This window comes from Leopardus geoffroyi, chromosome A2 (assembly GCF_018350155.1).
Source record: "Leopardus geoffroyi isolate Oge1 chromosome A2, O.geoffroyi_Oge1_pat1.0, whole genome shotgun sequence".
NCBI lineage: Eukaryota > Metazoa > Chordata > Mammalia > Carnivora > Felidae > Leopardus > Leopardus geoffroyi.
In genome coordinates this window covers 104656660-104675391 of record NC_059331.1, presented here as the reverse complement: position 1 = coordinate 104675391, position 18732 = coordinate 104656660, and the positions used below count along the sequence as shown (strand labels likewise).

The window sequence follows — 18732 nt, the reverse complement described above, 5'->3', positions numbered from 1 at the left end:
CATGGATGACTGCAGAACTGCATAAGAAAGCTTTTTAGAGTGAAGGAAATGTTTTATATCGTGATTGGAGTGGTGATTATGGGATGTAAAACTTATTGAACTGCATATCTATTGTATGTAAACTATACTCAATACAATTGATTTAGAGTAAAATCAGTACATGTTAGTACCTGCTATGTACTTTCCAGGCCCAGTGCGGAGTAAAACTGTGGGGCCCCTTACTTTAAAAGTATTAAGAATTTCAAGACTGTGACAGCAGAGGGAGTTTGTCTGTTACTGAATTCCCAGTAATACACAGTGCATGGCATATATAGAAAGTTCCAGTAAAGTTCTATGGAATGAATTTTAGAACTGGGGCATCTTAGTGCTCAGCAATTTCCACTTGAGAACAGCTTCACACCTCTTCCTACTTCTGCTGTTTATTTCATAGACCTGAGGAAAGAGTAGAATTCTGAATACAGTTTAAAAAATAATGCTGGTCATAAGTATGATAGAGAAAAGTACTGATTAAAGTTGTTTTATTTTTAAATCTTCTAAAGATGTGAAGAAATATAGCCCAATCACTAACATGAAGAGTACAATTCAGTTGAGCAGGTGGAGATTATACAGGCATTTTGTCTTTTGAATATTCTCTATTGTTGGTCACAGGCTGACTTACAGTGGCAGTGTTACATCTAATATGAGTCAGGAAATGAGCTGAGTAATGGGAATATATATAGAGAAAATGGGTACATATAATTTTGCAGTGGTCTGTCTTCTTTAGAAATCAATTGTTAGGTCGTATTCAAATTATTAATGTTTCTATTATTTTCTTCCACTCATGTTTTGGAGCAGGCGGAATACTAGTTATATATAATCCCTACTGTCACAGACAGTTTCACTGGGACTTGGCTCTAGTGCTTTTCAACAACTAGAATAGTTATTCACGGAGAGAGTCACTTGGACTTACTTAAATGTGTTACAGACTGAATGTGGCCCCTCAACCCCTCATATTCGTATGTTGAAGCCCTAACCCCTCAGTAATGGCTACCTTTGGAGTAAGGAACTAATTAAGGTTCGATTAGGTCATAGGGTTAGATTCCTGATGGTAGGATTAGTGTTCTCTTAAGAAGAGACAGAGAGCTTGCCTGCTCTCTTGCCTCATGTGCACACCAAGGAAAGACCGTGTGAGGATGCAGTGAGTCCACGACCTGTAAGCCAGGAATATCCCTCACCAGAAACTAAAACTGGGGCTTCCAGCCTCCAGAACTGAAAACAGATCAATTTCTGTTATTTAAGCTACCCAGCCTGGGGTCTTTTGTTATGGCAGCCTGAGCTAATACAAAATGTAATACTCTACAAAATATTAAAAAAATATAAAATTTGCATAAGCTGACTCAAAGTGACCAATTTAATGAGTTACGTAATATGGGCAACCTAGTTGGGTTACAACGGGATTTATAGATATGTCTTGATGGCATGAATGTATGGACCCTAAAAAGTGGAGCAATTCATATGGCAAATTATCCCTAAAGAAAATTCAATGTGATTCTACTTTATCACTCGCTGTCCTAAATCAAGGAGTGTGTTTTTTTGAAAAAAAATTTTTTTAAAAAGGGCAACTGGGGTTTTAAATAGTCAAAGGTATCACTTAAATATTTCTATTTAAAATGCCTGTCCAGCGGCTCAGGGTCACTGTGCCTCTCATACTACTCAGTAACTTCTTTTAGAAGTGAAACTAATTAAGAGACCAGATGGCAGTGCACTCACAATGTACCGAAGGAAAAAAAAAAAAAGGCCAGAAAGTTACTGAAAAACCATAGAGAAGCAGTAAGCTGCTCTTATACTTCTTTCCTCATAACTTAATCTACAAAAGATAAAGCAGGATTCTTGTGTTTTGGAGCAGGTGAAATGGTAGTTATAATTGTTTCACTTATTTCGCTGAAGCCAAAGTCTTCAAAATAAATTAAGCATGGCTAAGAAGTTGGGGAAGAGGAATAACTAAAGAAGTAGCAGGTGATGAATGAGGTGCTAATAAGCAAGCCTGTACATTTTAGGGGAAGATAGTGGATGGAAAGAGGTACGGTTAACAGGTGTTTCCACAGTAATTAAATGTGATATTCTTGGGTGAGACTGCTTGGGTTTGAAGTGTTGCTCTGCCAGTTACAAGCTACGTAACGTTCGTTCCTATTTCCACTTATTTCCCGTCTAAACCTCAGATTGATCACTGGAAAATGGGAAAAATAACAGTAACCATCTTATGTCTTAACAGGGATGGTTAGTGGCATAATGTACACCAAGCATTTAGTATAGTACCTGCAACATCAAAATAAATGCTATGAATCATGTATTATTATTTCTTCTTTTTAAAAGTGACACTAGTGATGTAATTCCAATCTATGTGAATAGGGTATTTTGAAATATAGAGTGAGGTCTCACTCAGAAACAGAAAAAAATGGGGGAAAATGTCAAATTAATTTGTATAGTTGCTTGTTGCAAAGGCCTGCTTTAGACTCTAACCTGCCTTCTCAGGCATTTGCCTCAAAATCTTTGTTCCAAAATTCATCCAAAGACTCTAGTATATGGGATAGAGCTGTTTTCCCGATACCCACGGTTACGTTACTTGAGGCTATGTATCAGTGAATTTAATGTCTTGCCTGCTTGTAGTTTTTCCCATTTCGGCTCACTGTATCATAACTGTCAGCATGTCCCACTGCCACACCTTTATTGAACTTGTCAGATGCATGTGGTCAAACTGTGGCTCCAGGGCAAGTACGCAGATTCCACTCTCACAGGGAAGAACTTGTATGCTGACATTCTCTTAGGAGCCTTCCCAAGTTTTGCTTCTCTTTTTAAAAAACTCTGCCTTAAATCATCAAACAAAGACATCTGCTAAAAACATCTGACTCTGCAAACAGCAAGTCGATTCATTGTTCCTGCTATAGTTGGTAAATGCTGGCTAAAAAATCAGAACCAGGGGAAGTAAAATGGCTGGTTATGAAAATCCTGATAAAGATAGGTATCAAAGGAATTTTAGAAAATTCTAAGCCAAAGAAATACAAATGGGAAAGTGTTCTTGAAATATCCAGGAAAGTGTGCAGGGCACAGCAAATAGTAGGTCCTTAGTATTTTGTGAAGTAAAAGTCATGGTACTACTTCGGCTGCAGAGAATGTTAAATTATTTCTTTTTAACCCTTACTTGCCATGCTAGAGTCGTAAGTCATACATGAGTTGATGAAATCCCAAAATGATATTTCACCTGGTGGCACTGTTTGGTTTTAAGTGTTTTCACATGCATGTGTTTGCTGTTGATTTTTGAACCATGTTGTCTTTTCTTTATATTCATAATTGGAATTCTGTTAATGCCCCTGAAGAAGACAATAGAGCCCAGTAAGGGGAAAAATGACTGTGAGAGATTTTTTGTTGAGGTCATTCAGATGTATTAATACTTAACAGATTATAGGTTACGGATTAGAGAAAATTCTGTCTCCATTCTCAGATTTCATTTTAGTATTTTTAGAAGGTCCTTTATTAAAAGTTTAAATTGCTTTAGAAAACATATAGATTCCAAGAACAAGGTCCTATTTAATTTTCAATGACTTTATTGAGAACATTTTGCAAATTATTAGATTTTACAATTTAACATTTTACAATTAGAAATTTTATCTGCTACTACATAAATTGCAAACTTTTCAAAACACTACAGAAAATCCTTTATTTCTTTGGATTCTTCTGTTCCATGCTGAGCTCCTGAGATAAATTTTTTCTTTCAGCTTCATTTTCATCTTCCTGTGAAATAAATTTTAGAAAACATTAAAATGTAAACTTTAGGGCATTTTATCAGCTATAATTAATACATTTTAATTCTATTTCTCTGAAGAATTAACTGCTGGGATTCTGGCAATCCTAGAAAAGAGGCTAGAAACAAAACGGTAACATTATGTAACACTCAAATATTTATAGTGGGTGCTCATTTGCACTACACGTGGACTAAAATTTTCTGTATGTTCTTAAAAGCAACTTATTTTATTAATGACCTCAAATTCCTTTTGAAAACACCTGCCCATAAGAAGTATCCATTTTAGGGGGGTGAATCAGGTATTTTTACTTCACTGTTTGATAAAAGTAAATTTAACTTCTGAGACACTTTATGTGCTCCAGCATGGCATTTTTGTCTCCTCTAACGTGCTTTCTTGACAGGCCTGCCAATTTTCCAATTACTTGCACCACCATATGTTATCTGAAGATCAGTCAGCTCTAAAATAGGAAACATGGGCATGTCAGTCTATCGAATGCTTACAGTCTTCTACAGTTTCAATTCTAAGTGTGGCTTCATAATTCATAGCAGGGTCCTGTGGAACATGGTGAATAAATGAAGTGACTTCGTAATGTCTGTCTCCATAGGAATGAAGTGCATCCTGTGTTCAATATTAAATGGTGACCTCCAAAGTATAAATAATGAGAGTCTGGAAAAATATTTCACCTTACAATCTGTAACCCATTTCATCATCTATGTTCCTTCAACAATACCAAGTACAAAGCAGTCTTGCTTTCCTAATGTTTCTAATAATTATCACGTGAGAACTTTCATTTTTATTAACTGAAAGCAATTTCTTAAGTATCTCTAGACAACAGTAATATTATCAGTGTCACCAAATACATCACCCTTTATCTCAGAATCTTATAAAACCAAATTCAATCATTGTTGAGCTCTTAGTAAACTGACTTTATTAAATAAATGAAATTCAAGTATAATTTTTTCCCATGAAAAACCACATCCTTGCCTATAAATATTAAGGTGGAGAAGGCTTCCTTTATATACTTTGTCTCTAGGTTCAACAGCATCTGTGAGTTAGACTTTGTCAACATCAGAAAAGTAGAGAAATTACCAATATTATAAACCAATCTGAATGATTTATAAATATGTTGCATACAAGGGATGGGGCTTTGAATGTCATTTTGGCAATGTAATTTTAATATATTGTTCAAAGCAAAATAGTCACTGTATGTTGTTTTAATTTTTTTTTTCCCAATTTATCTCTACTGAACAGAGATACTATGTTTGATTGACTCTTGAACAGGTATTTTCCACTTTTGGGCAAGAGTTTCTAGAGATTACATTTTGATTAGATCTTAACAGAAGCAAATTTTGCTCTATGCTTTCCGCTGTCTTCTTCATGTGAGACACTGACAGAAGGTGTTAATTTAGCAGGTAAAGGTGGCAAGACATTTTTTGTTAGGTAGCACTGAATTTATGTATTTAAACAGATTTTTTTCAATAAATATAGTACAGTTCTATACACGTATTTTCTCTTCTGTCTGATTTTCTCAACATCTTCTCTTTTCTAACTTACTTTATTATAAGAATACAGTATATAGTATACATAACAAAATATGTGTTAATTAACTATGTTATCAGTAAGGCTTTTCTGGTCAATGATAAGCTCTATTGGTAAATCTGGGGGTAGTCAAAAGTCACATGCTGGTTGTTGGAACACCTAGCCCTCTCATGTTATTAAGGTCAACCATAGTTTATAAATGCATGTCTCTTCTAATATTGCCTCCTGCTCAGGACAGGTGAAGAATTGTTCCACATTTTTCTTTATGCTGAGGACATGTCTTACATGATCTTGCCTTTATGTGCCTTTAAACTGTTTCCATAGGTAACAAGATCCTATCTCCTTTTTCTTCTGTACAAAGATAACTGTGATTTGGATGAAGAAAAGGATTATGAAGGGGAGGAAAAGGCATTTAACCCTAACTGCTAGAGTATAACACATTGTAATTGCTATAGTAGAACATCACCAAAATAATGAAAATAGCAATAAAAGCTTTTATTTATTTATTTTTTTTACTTAGAGAGAGAGAGAGAGGACAGGGGAGAGGGGCAGAGGAAGAGAGAGAATCTTAAGCAAGCTCCATGCTCAGCACGGAGCCCGACATGGGGCTCAATCTCATGGGATCATGAGATTAGCCAAAATCAAGAGTCACATGCTCAAACAACTGAGCCACCCAAGCATTCCAACAGGTTTTATCATTATAAATAAAAACAGTAGATTTAGACACAATAAACCTCCATAAAGGATTTTAGAGGTTGCTTTATTTTTTTTTTGTTTGTTTGTTTACAAGTGCTAATTTGTGTAAGAACTTTATAAGCAATTCAAGATTAATAAAAGCATTGAAATAGCTCAGGCAGCAAATCAAATATCATTGACTAATGATTGCATAATGAATGAAACTGCAAATATAGAAGCTTTTTACCAAAAAGTATTTCTTCACTACTGAATATTAATGGCAGTAAAAAATTTCTTCTGATAAATGGCACATTTTTGTTTACTCTTTGCTGAGTTAAGACATCTGTTTGTTTCCCAGCAAAAGAAGACCCTTACTACACGGATCATTTTCTTAGTGACAGTCCTGACAATTTTGACATTTGTTTCACAAAGTGTTCTGAGGCAGCCAGCAAGAAAATGTACCCTTTGGGGCCACTGGAAAGTGTAGACAGGTTTACCTCTTAACACTGAAGCTTGCTAATTCATACTCCAGAAAACATGTTGATTGTAACCACCCTGCAGATCTGCTAGTTACATGTGGAATTTCAATATCCACTCACGTAACAACAACCCATAATGCCAAATGACTGACGGTGGTTCTTTAGCCTTCTTGCTCTTTTTACACTGACAGCATTGTTGTAGTAATGAGAATGAGAATGTCTAGGCATACACGGTCCATGGGATCACGGTCTAATGCTCCTGGTGGTAACATAAGACTGAGGGAGTTATTCTAACAGAGAACAGCAAAAACATTCTTACCTAAACTAAACATTCTAACAGTAAAAACACTGCCATTCTTACCTAAACTAAATCTCTCTTACCAATGAATAAAACTTGCAAGGTTTTGTTTAAATGCTATTAAAGCTTCCACTATCAATTGGAACAGAGGCACCCTCAATTTTCCTTATTTACAAAACTGTCTTAGTTTTCATAATAGTTCAAAGAATTGACGCCAATTAATAAAACCAATCCATCCTGCTTTTTCTTTCTCTTCGGAGATAACCAACTCCAAAAAAAGGGCAGTTATTTTAGCAGCTAGAATTTCTACTGCTCAGGTAATATTTGGACTCAAATTAGTCTATTAACCCTATAGACAGCCAAATTGTAAGTGATTTCTCTTTAAGTAGTATTATACAAAGGGACAACTTTCCCCATTGTTTGTTTTTATCTTTAAAGAAGAATGTATAAATAGTTTATAATGCAGATACCTGTCAAATACCACCATACCCAAGTGATTAAGGTTAGTATCACCAGTAATACTTATTCACACTAATTAACCCTTCGCTATGATGCACTAAAAAGGGCACATCAGGTCTGTGGTATCCTTCTTAATAATGCATAATCTCAATCTAATCATGAGAGAGCATCAGATAAACATTATATAAAATAATTAAACAGTAGTCTTCAAAACTGTCAAGGTCATCAAAGACCATACAAAGTTTGGACTGTCACACATGGGAGAAGACTAAGGGAACATGATGATTAAAAACTGATGGGATCCTGGGCCACGAAAAGGGTATTAGTGGGAAAACTGGCAAAATTTAAATATGGTCTATGCAGTAGTTAATAGTATTGTCTTGATGTTAATTCCTGGTTTCAGTTATCTACTTTAGTTATAAAAGTCGATAACACTTCAGCAAGCTGGATAAAGGGCAAATGGGAATTACCTGTACTATTTTTGCATTTTTCTTAAATCTAAAATTATTTCAAAAAGCAATTTAATAAATGGTGACTCAATGAAAGGTTTTCTGCATTCAAAGTAAGTATCACGTATATATAAAGATTTTATGTGGAAAAAAATTCAAGGCACCTATAGCTGCTCACATTGAAAAGACACAGCCAAAACAGTTTGCTTTCCATTGTTCTACTTAAAATTCCTTTCGTAAGTATCTCAAATGTTCATAATGGTGATGTTCTTAATTTTTATTTCCTTGTTTATGCTTTCATATATTTTCTTACTTTTCTACTTACGGATTACTTTTACCAACAGAAAACATAAGATTTTTTAAAATAAATCCCTTTATAATCTCACCCTTTGAACTATTTCCAGAAATAAGCATAATGGAGGTCAATGTTTACAAAGAGAATTTCAGTTGTTTTCACTTTACTGAATTTCTTACTTATAGCAGACAGATACATGGTAGGACAGCAGTAAAATGAAGTGAGGAGGTGCAGCTAAGCACTAACTTAACTTACTTCTATTTTCTTGTATTATCTTTAGATTTTAAATATTCCTTTGGCTAATCCGAGAGTTATTGTAGTTGGATTCAAATTAATAGTCAAAATTATCTTTATGCTTTAACAATGGTCTTTTTAAAAATGTTAGTGAATATATATGTATATATATATTTACGGCTTTTGACAAAAAAGATATATACTTAATCTGTTATGTTAGTTATAGAATAGGTATCAAAAAGCAATATATATACTCTTCCAATCTATGGTCAAAAACTGCTGTCTTTTATTTACTTAAAGTATGTTCCAGATATAATTCTCAACAGCATTTAAGATTATGCTTTTAATACCGAAAATGTGCTGGTGCTGCACAATGAAGAAAAAATTTATCTTAATAACTGGAAAAATACTGATGATAATGAAAATGTTTTAGGCAAAATGAGCACGCTGCATGCTTCAGACTAAAATTAATTAGAGTTTTTAATGTTTTACAATTCCACCATAATTCTTTAAATGGTGCATTTCCTTCATAGTAATAAACACTTGGATCATTAAGTAAAGTGCAAGATGTGTGTGATGTGCTACATTTAACAACCTTTGGCTCTTTTTTCTGTACTTCTGCATTCAGTTTTCCAATGCACTGAATAAGCAATTGAAGACCACAATTAAATTTCCTGACTTTGCATATTTGAGATTCTTATTTCATTTAATACAAAAGGTAATTAATCTACCATTTTATAACTGAATCCAACTTTAGTGGGCCATGATAGATACTGAAATGAACTTACAAGAAATGCTTAATTGAATATAGTGTAAAAAGCATAAGATGGTTTTTTTTTCCCCTTATGACAGAAGTTGCATATTTAATTAGAGAGTCTAGGGCTATATTATAAAATTAAAGTAACTGGGGAGGTTCTTCGTAAACCTAGCTCAAATACTTACGTCTTGTAAGTAAATTTCTACCTTTTTTTCTACTTAGTGGTTCAGAAAAGAAATAACCAAGGAAATTTCCCTTAATTTAATATTATAAAATCATATCCTTTATTTTAATAGCAAGTAAAACAGATAAAAGGGCAGAAATGAATATCTGATTTCATGTATGAGAATACATGAACAATTCTGTTTCATTTGTTAAGCAATCACTTATCTCCGATTTGTGATTGTGGAACAAATGTAATGGACTAGGTTTGCTTTTCTGAGTCTTTAGTTCCTCTTGTCGTGTTTTACTTTGTGGTGGCTTTTGCGCATGGAAATGGGGAAGTTAGAAATAAAACACTGGGTTTTCCAGTGTTTCCCAGAGCCAGAAAGGCCCTCAGGACTAGCACAACCATCTGGAGAGGGTATATTTATACTAAAGGAAATGAAGATCAGTGAGTGAAAGGTGAGAGTCAGGCAAAATAGCTAGCAGAAAGGAAAGAAAGGAAATGAATGACGGATGGTAAGTGTGAGCTAGAGTAGGCTCTTAATGAACATAAACCCTATTCTATAAGTTTATATCCTTCTATCTTCCCATAAACATGAATAAAAAGCACAATTTCTGTAACATTAATTTTTAGATATTTCAGGTACGTTTAAGATATGAACCTTCTAGGGCTAAAAATACCACTATCCTCTTCATATGGAGCTTATGGTCTTAAAGATTAAAAAAAATCTTCTTATAGAAGTCTAATATCTGAGAAATAAGCATAGAAGTATATGCTAGATTCTGCATGAGATGCCCCTACCTTGATAACTCACCTTCATTTGTAACATTTTTGCTTTAAAAGATATTTACTTGGTTTGAAGTATTCAGTTTTGTAAGTTGGTATGCAGTCAGCACTGATTATAGAAAAACAAAACAAAAATATCTCAAATTCTTTAATGGTCCAACATAAATATATTTTCAAGTGAGGATAGCAAAAGTTTTATATGTTTTTTTCATGTAGTACCTTATTTATGTTTTTAATTACTTATTAATTTTAATTAAGCATGGTTGACATAATGGTATATTAGTTTCAGGTGTACAACATGCTGATTGACAACTATATATATATATATTACTCAGTGCTCACCAAAGTATAGTTCCCATCTGTCACCATACAAAGTTACTAAAATATTGACTATATTCCCTATTCAGGACTTTTCATCCCCATGACTTATTTTATAACTGAAACTTTGTATCTCTCTGTCCCCTTCACCTATGTTTCCATTCCCCACACCCCTCCCCTCTGGCACTTATGCTTATTCTATTCAGGAGTGTTTCTGCTTCACTGTTTTTAGTTCCACATATAAGTGATATCATACTGTATTTGTCTTTGTCTTACTTTACTCAGCATAATATTCTCTAGGTCCATCTATGCTGTTACATATTCTACCGTAATTTCTTTATCCACCACAATTTCTTTATGCATTCAGCTACCCACCGACACTTAGATTGCTTCCAAATCTTGGCTATGATAAATAATGCTGCAATAAACATAGGGGTACATGTATCTTTTGAATTACTATTGTTTTTTTCTTTGAGTAAATACCCACAAGTAAAATTACTGTGTTGTGTGGTTTTTCTATTTTTAACTTTTGGAGGAAACTCCATGCTGTTTTCCATAGTGGCTGCACCAATTTACATTCCCACCACAGTGTTTTAGAGTTCCTTTTTCTCCACATCCTTGCCAAATCGTGCTATTTCTTGTCTTTTTTTCCCCACTAGGTTATTTATTTTTGAGAAAGAGTGCAAGTGGGGTAGTGGCAGAGAGAGAAGGAGATAGAGAATCCCAAACAGGCTCTGTGTTGTCAGCGCTAAGCCCAGCAAGAGGCTTGATCTCACGAATCATGAGATCATGACCTGAGCTGAAATCAAGAGTTGGTTGCTTAACCGAATGGGCCACCTAGGCACCCATTTCTTGTCTTTTTGATACTAAGTGGTCTTTGTGGTTTTGATTTGCATTTCCCTGACGATCAGTGATGTTGAACATCTTTTCATGTATCTGTTGGCCATCTGTATACCTTCTTTGCAAAAATGTCTCTTCAGATCCTCTGCCCATTTCTTTTTTTTTATTTATTATATTTATGATTTTATTTTTTAATTTACATCCAAATTAGTTAGCAAACAGTGCAACAATTATTTCGGAGTAGGTTCCTTAACCCCTTACCCATTTAGTCCATCCCCCCTCCCACAACCCCTCCGGTAACCCTCAGTTTGTTCTCCATATTTATGAGTCTCTTCTGTTTTGTCCCCCTCCCTGTTTTTATATTATTTTTGTTTCCCTTCCCTTGTGTTCATCTGTTTTGTCTCTTAAAGTCCTCATATGAGTGAAGTCATATGATTTTTGTCTTTCTGACTGACTTAATTTCACTTAGCATAATACCCTCTAGTTCCACCCATGTAGTTGCAAATGGCAAGATTTCATTTTTTTTGATTGCCGAGTAATACTCCATTGTGTATACAAGCCACATCTTCTTTATCCATTCATCCATCAATGGACATTTGTGCTCTTTCCATACTTTGGCTATTGTTGATAGTGTTGCTATAAACATGGGGGTGCATGGGTCCCTTCGAAACAGCACACCTGTATCCCTTGGATAAATACCTAGTAGTGCAATTGCTGGGCCGTAGGGTAGTTTGATTTTTAATTTTTTGAGGAACCTCCAGACTGTTTTCCAGAGTGGCTGCACCAGCTTGCATTCCCACCAACAATGTAAAAGAGATCCTCTTTCTCTGTATCCTCGCCAACATCTGTTGTTGCCTGAGTTGTTAATGTTAGCCATCCTGACAGGTGTAAGGTGGTATTGCATGGTGGTTTTGATTTGTATTTCCCTGATGATGAGTGGTGTTGAGCATTTTTTCATGTGTCGGTTGGCCATCTGGACGTCTTCTTTGGAGAAGTGTCTATTCATGTCTTTTGCCCATTTCTTCACTAGATTATTTGTTTTTTGGGTGTTGAATTTGATAAGTTCTTTATAGATTTTGGATACTAACCCTTTATCTGATATGTCATTTGCAAATATCTTCTCCCATTCTGTCAGTTGCCTTTTGGTTTTGCTGATCGTTTCCTTTGCTGTGCAGAAGCTTTTAATTTTGATGAGGTCCCAGTAGTTTATTTTTGCTTTTCTTTGCCTTGCTACTGGAGATGTGTTGAGTAAGAAGTTGCCGCCACCAAGATCAAAGAGGTTTTTGCCTGCTTTCTCTTCGAGGATTTTGATGGCTTCCTCTCTTACATTGAGGTCTTTCATCCATTTTGAGCTTATTTTTGGGTATGGTGTAAGAAAGTGGTCCAGGTTCATTCTTCTGCATGTCACTGTCCAGTTTTCCCAGCACCTCTTGCTGAAGACTGTCTTTATTCCACTGAATATTCTTTCCTGCTTTGTCAAAGATTAGTTGGCCATATGTTTCTGGGTCCATTTCTGGGTTCTCTATTCTGTTCCATTGATCTGAGTGTCTGTTCTTGTGCCAGCACCATACTGTCTTGATGATTACAGCTTTGTAGTGTAGCTTGAAGTCTCGGATTGTGATGCCTCCTGCTTCGGTTTTCGTTTTCAAGATTGCTTTGGCTATTCGGGGTCTTTGCTGGTTCCGTACACATTTTAGAATTGTTCATTCTAGCTCTGTGAAGAATACTGGTATTATTTTAATGGGTATTGCATTGAATAGGTAGATTGCTTTGGATAGTATCGACATTTTAACAGTATTTGTTCTTCCTATCCAGGAGCATGGAATCTCTTTCCATTTTTTTGTGTCTTCTTCAATTTCTTTCATAAGCTTTCTATAGTTTTCAGTGTATAGCTTTTTCACCTCTTTGGTTAGATTTATTCCTAGGTATTTTATAGTTTTTGGTGCAATTGTAAATGAGATCAATTGCTTGATTTCTCTGTTGCTTCATTGTTGGTGTATAGGAATACAACTGATTTCTGTGCGTTGATTTTATATCCTGCAACTTTGCTGAATTCATGAATCAGTTCTAGCAGTTTTTTAGTGGAATCTTTTGGGTTTTCCATGTAGAATATCACGTCGTCTGTGAAGAGTGAAAGTTTGACCTCCTCCTGGCTGATTTGGATGCCTTTTCTTTCTTTGTGTTGTCTGATTGCAAAGGTTAATTAAGACTACCAATACTATGTTGAGTAACAGTGGCGAGAGTGGACATCCCTCTCCTGTTCCTGACCTTAGGGGGAAAGCTCTCAGTTTTTCCCCATTGAGGAGGATATTAGCGTTGGGTCGTTCATATATGGCTTTTATAATCTCGAGGTATGATCCTTCTATCCCTCCCTTCTTGAAGGTTTTTATCAAGAAAGGATGCTGTCTTTTGTCAAATGCTTTCTCTGCATCTATTGATAGGATCATATGGTTCTTGTCCTTTTCTTGCATTGATGTGATGAGTCACGTTAATTGAGTGTGGATATTGAACCTGTCCCGCATCCCAGGTGTAAATCCCACTTGGTCATGGTAAATAATTTTTTCAATGTATTGTTGAATCTGGCTGGCTAATATCTTGTTGAGGATTTTTGCATCCATGTTCATCAGGGAAATTGGTCTATAGTTCTCCTTTTTCATGGGGTCTCTGTCTGGTTTTGGAATCAAGGTAATGCTGACCTCATAGAAAGAGTTTGGAAGTTTTCCTTCCATTTCTATATTTTGGAACAGCTTTAAGAGAACAGGTGTTAACTCTTCCTTAAATGTTTGGTAGAATTTCCCCCTGGAAAGCCATCTGGCTATGGACTTTTGTTTTTTGGCAGATTTTTGATTACTAATTTGATTTCTTTACTGGTTATGGGTCTGTTCAAATTTTGTTTCTTCCTGTTTCAGTTTTGGAAGTGTGTATGTTTCTAGGAATTTGTCCATGTCTTCTAGATTGTCTATTTTATTGGTGTATAGTTGTTCATAATATCCTCTTATTGTTTTTGTTCCTGCTGTGTTGATTGTAATCTCTCCTCTTTCATTCTTGATTTTATTTTGTTTTTAATTTTTTTTATCTTTTTTATTTATTTTTGAGACAGGGAGAGACAGAGCATGAACAGGGGAGGGTCAGAGAGAGGGAGACACAGAATTTGAAACAGGCTCCAGGCTCTGAGCTGTCAGCACAGAGCTTGACGTGGGGCTCCAACTCACGGACCGCGAGATCATGACCTGAGCTGAAGTCGGCCACTTAACCGACTGAGCCACCCAGGTGCCCCTTGTTCTTGATTTTATTATGTGGGTCCTTTCCTTTTTCTTTTTGATCAAACTGGCTAGTTGTTTATCAATTTTGTTAATTCTTTCAAAGAACCAGCTTCTGGTTTCATTGATCTGTTCTACTGTTTTTTGTTGTTGTTGTTTTGATAGCATTAATTTCTGCTCTAATCTTTATTACTTCCTGTCTTCTGCTGATTTTTGGTTTTATTTGCTTTTATTTTCCAGCTCTTTAAGGGGTAAGGTTAAGTTGTGTATCTGAGGTCTTTGTTCCTTCTTTAGGAAGGCCTAGATTGCTATAGACACTCATCTTATGACCGCCTTTTCTGCATCCCAGAGGTTTTGGGCTGTGGTGTTATTTTCATTGGTTTCCATGTACTTTTTAATTTCCTCTTTAACTTCTTGGTTAGCCCATTAATTCTTTAGTAGGATGTTCTTCAGTCTCCAAGTATTTGTTACCTTCCCAAATTTTTTCTTGTGGTTGATTTTGAGTTTCATAGCGTTGTGGTCTGAAAATATGCACAGTATGATCTCGATCTTTTTGTAGTTGTTGAGGGCTGATTTGTGTCCCAGTATGTGGCCTATTGTGGAGAACATTCCATGTGCACTGGAGAAGAATGTGTGTACTGCTGCTTTAGGATGAAATGTTCTGAATATATCTGTTACATCCATCTGGTCCAGTGTGTCATTCAAAGCCATTGTTTCCTTGTTGATTTTTTGATTACATGATCTGTCCATTGCTGTGCGCAGGGCGTTGAAGTCTGGTATTACTATCGATGAGTTTCTTTATGTTTGTGATTAATTGATTTATATGTTGGGTGCTTCCACAATTGGTGCATAAATGTTTACAAATGTTAGGTCTTCTTGATGGATAGACCCCTGGATTATGATATAATGTCCTTCTCCATCTCTTGATACAGTCTTTGTTTTAAAGTCTTGATTGTCTGATACAAGTATGGCTACTCCGGCTTTCTTTTGTTGACCATTAGCATGATAGATGGTTCTCTATCCCCTTACTTTGAATCTGAAGGTGTCTTTAGGTCTAAAGTGGGTCTCTTGTAAACAACATATAGATGGATCTTGTTTTCTTATCCATTCTGCTACCCTATGTCTTTTGATTGGAGCATTGAGTCCATTGACGTTTAGAGTGAGTACTGAAAGAGGAATTTCTTGCCATTATGTTGCTTGTAGAGTTGGAGTTTCTGGTGTTCTTTGGTTCTTTCTAAACTTTGTTGCTTTTGGTCTTTCTCTCCTCTCTCTTTCTTTTTATTTTCATCTTTTCTCCCCTCACAGAGTCCCCCTTAAAATTTCTTGCAGGTCTGGTTTAGTGGTCACAAACTCCTTTAATTTTTGTTTGTCTGGGAAACTTTTTATCTCTCTATTTTGAATGACAGCCTTGCTGGGTAGAGAATTCTTGGCTGCATATTTTTCTGATTCAGCACACTGAATATATCCTGTCACTCCTTTCTGACCTGCCAAGTTTTTGCGGATAGCTCTGCTGGTAACCTGATCTGTCTTCCCTTGTAGGTTAAGGACTTTTTTTCCCTTGCTGCTTTCATGATTCTTTCGTTGCCTGAGTATTTTGTGAATTTGAGTATGATATGCCTTGTTTGATGGTCGTTTTTTGTTGAATTTAATGGGAGTCCTCTATGCTTCCTGGATTTTGATGTCTGTGTCTTTCCCCAGGTTAAGAAAGTTTTCCGCTATGATTGGCTCATATAACCCTCCTACCCCTATTTGTCCCTCTTCTGGGACCCATATGATTCTGATGTTGTTCCTTTTTAATGAGTCACAAATCATCTACTATTCATTAAATGTAACATTTCAAAAATCTCAAATGTGCTAATATTTAAAGACAGTACATATAAACTTCTACTTTCCCTACAGACACTCAAAGAGAAGAAATATTTCTAAATTTATGCTGTTTTATTTTTTTACCCTAAATATACACATACAGGTTTAAATTCCCAGGGATTTAAAAAAATTCTGCCAAATTAAAATGAAGTAAAAATAAGGTCTAAAAATGTCTGAAATATGCAAGATATGAGATAGGGCGATCACCAAAGTATAATACTCAAAAGACTTCCAAGTTGGATTTCAAAAATCAGAGATTGGCTCAAAGTTTTCAGATATACATACACTGTTTACTATGACTAGAATTTATTGAGCAATAACAGTTATAAAAGCTGAAAAATACTTGTATGTAGCATATTTATTTATTCATTAACATAAGCAATAACCATGATATTGGGATTGGCCACTAGAAGACTACCATCTTTTTCTTAATTTTTTTTTTTAACATTTATTCATTTTTGAGATACAGAGAGAGAGGGAGACACAGAATCTGAAGAAGGCTCCAGGCTCTAAGCTATCAGCACAGAGCCTGACAGACAGCAAAACAATTGCCTGAGCTGAGGTCGGATGCTTAACCAATTGAGCCACCCAGGCACCCCAAGAGTGCCATCGTTAGTAGGATGTGACAACATTTTGTTTATCCTTCAAAATACAACGAGGAGTTTGATGCAACACAGATTAAAAAGACACTATATATTTTAAAAGAAAAAAAATTTTTTTTTTGCTTAGTAAGGCCCTAAGGTTAATTTTTACCAAAATTAACTTCTGTACTGCCGTTAGAAAAATCATAATCTTTGGCCATTTTAACTGAAACCACAATTTTAAAAAAAAGAGAAAGAGAAAATACATTTTATATTTCCTTTGCTGAGTTTTGATATTCTAAATAAAGGATAGTTATAGCTCATATGTGTCAAATTACTGTCAAAGAAACAAACAGAATTTACATAAGTGGTAATGGTACACACAACCTTAATATTACTTTAGAGAATGGGTAGAAGACACTCAACAAGTAAAAAATACCATAAACTCCCTTAATAAAAATTATATTAACTTTTTTTTTTACATAACTTGATTCACTGAATGAAACTTACCAAAGTGAAAACCAGAATTTGTATTAAGATAAAAAGCTGACAGAATATTTCCGTAATTAAAATTCTTCTACTGTTATGGTTTCTGAGGCCAGATAAACTGTAAATGTTTTAAACTGACAAATTTCAGACTAAGAAATAACTTCAAATATACGTAATAAAATATCTAGATAGATTTTCATTAGGAACTTATAAACTGTCTCAATTTAAGTTATTTTCAATATATAATGCCCTTTTTAAGCAGGAAGTTGTCAACGTATTTATCTCCAAAGCCACATCAAAATCAAAGAAGGACTTGAGGCTAATTTGCAAACAACTAGGATATGTATGGAACATCTCTTAACTCGCTTACAGTTCTCAGAGTAATTAAGTCACAGAATATTAAAGTTGAAAGATTCCTATCAGATCTTACCTAATCCCGCACATTATATATGAAAATACCGAGCACTAAATAGACAAAAATACGAAACCACTTTCTTTACTAGGTTATCTAGGGACATAAAACAACTCCCGAAACTGTCTTCCAAACTCAAATGATTTAAACCTACACTGCTAAAAGAAAAATGATAACTTTACAGTGGAGAAACCTGACAAACACTAACTTAACTTGACTGAGCATGGTTAACATAACTAGTAATACATATTGACGTGCTATTTCCCCTCATATGATGTACTGAGAAGGGACATCACCTCTAGTCTGTGGTAGCCTCAATCTAATAATGAGGAAATACCAGACAAACCCAAATTGAAGGATAGTCTATAAAATAAATGAATAATACTCTTCAAAAGTGTCAAGGTTTGAAAGGCAAGGAAAGAGTAATAATTGCCACCATCCAGAATACCCATGAATGGGGATTCTGGACCAGAAAAAGGACATTAGTGACAAAACCGGTAAAATTCAAACAAATTCTATAGTTTACTTAAAAGTATTACAATATTAAGATTTGCGTTTGATCATTGTTCTGTGTTTATATAAGATGTTAACATAAGGAGAAGGTGGGTACTCTCCATAAAATTTTTGCAACTCTTAAAATCTAAACTTGTCTCAACACAAAAGTAAAAACAGATAAGCAAATAAAAAAATCTTTGTTAGGATGATTTAGAAATAAATATGCTTTGGTTTTAAATACTATAAAGTTTCTCACCAAAGTAGTATGCAGAGGTAATCAGAGTTATACATAAAGAGGTTTTGGCATTTCCATAATATGAACAACTCATTACAGACTCTATAAAGTAGTGCCTTTAGTAAAAAAAAAAAAAAGGCTAGTAAAATCATACAGTCATTCAGTGATGTTTCACACGTGAAGTTCACTGTCATGTTTTTCTGATTCATGAAGTTTAACAACCATTAGAACAATATTCAACTGTAATACAGTAAAATATATGATTTGGTTTTATTATTTCATTTGGTCGTATTTTGGGTAGTAGATCTTATTAACACTAA

General features: G+C 34.9%; 1 protein-coding gene across 3 annotated transcripts in view; it reads right to left on the bottom strand.

Moving 5' to 3' along the window:
• Positions 1-3567: 3567 nt before the first annotated feature.
• The window catches only part of PHF14 (PHD finger protein 14), a 209819-nt gene continuing 194654 nt past the window's right edge, over positions 3568-18732 (bottom strand). For all 3 annotated transcript variants that reach the window (XM_045494924.1, XM_045494920.1, XM_045494926.1), the window contains one exon: positions 3568-3768. Coding sequence is in view for 2 of the 3 variants with exons in the window: in XM_045494920.1 (XP_045350876.1) it covers positions 3694-3768 (75 nt within the window). In the remaining variant the exon portion in view is untranslated. The remainder of the gene's footprint in view (positions 3769-18732) is intronic.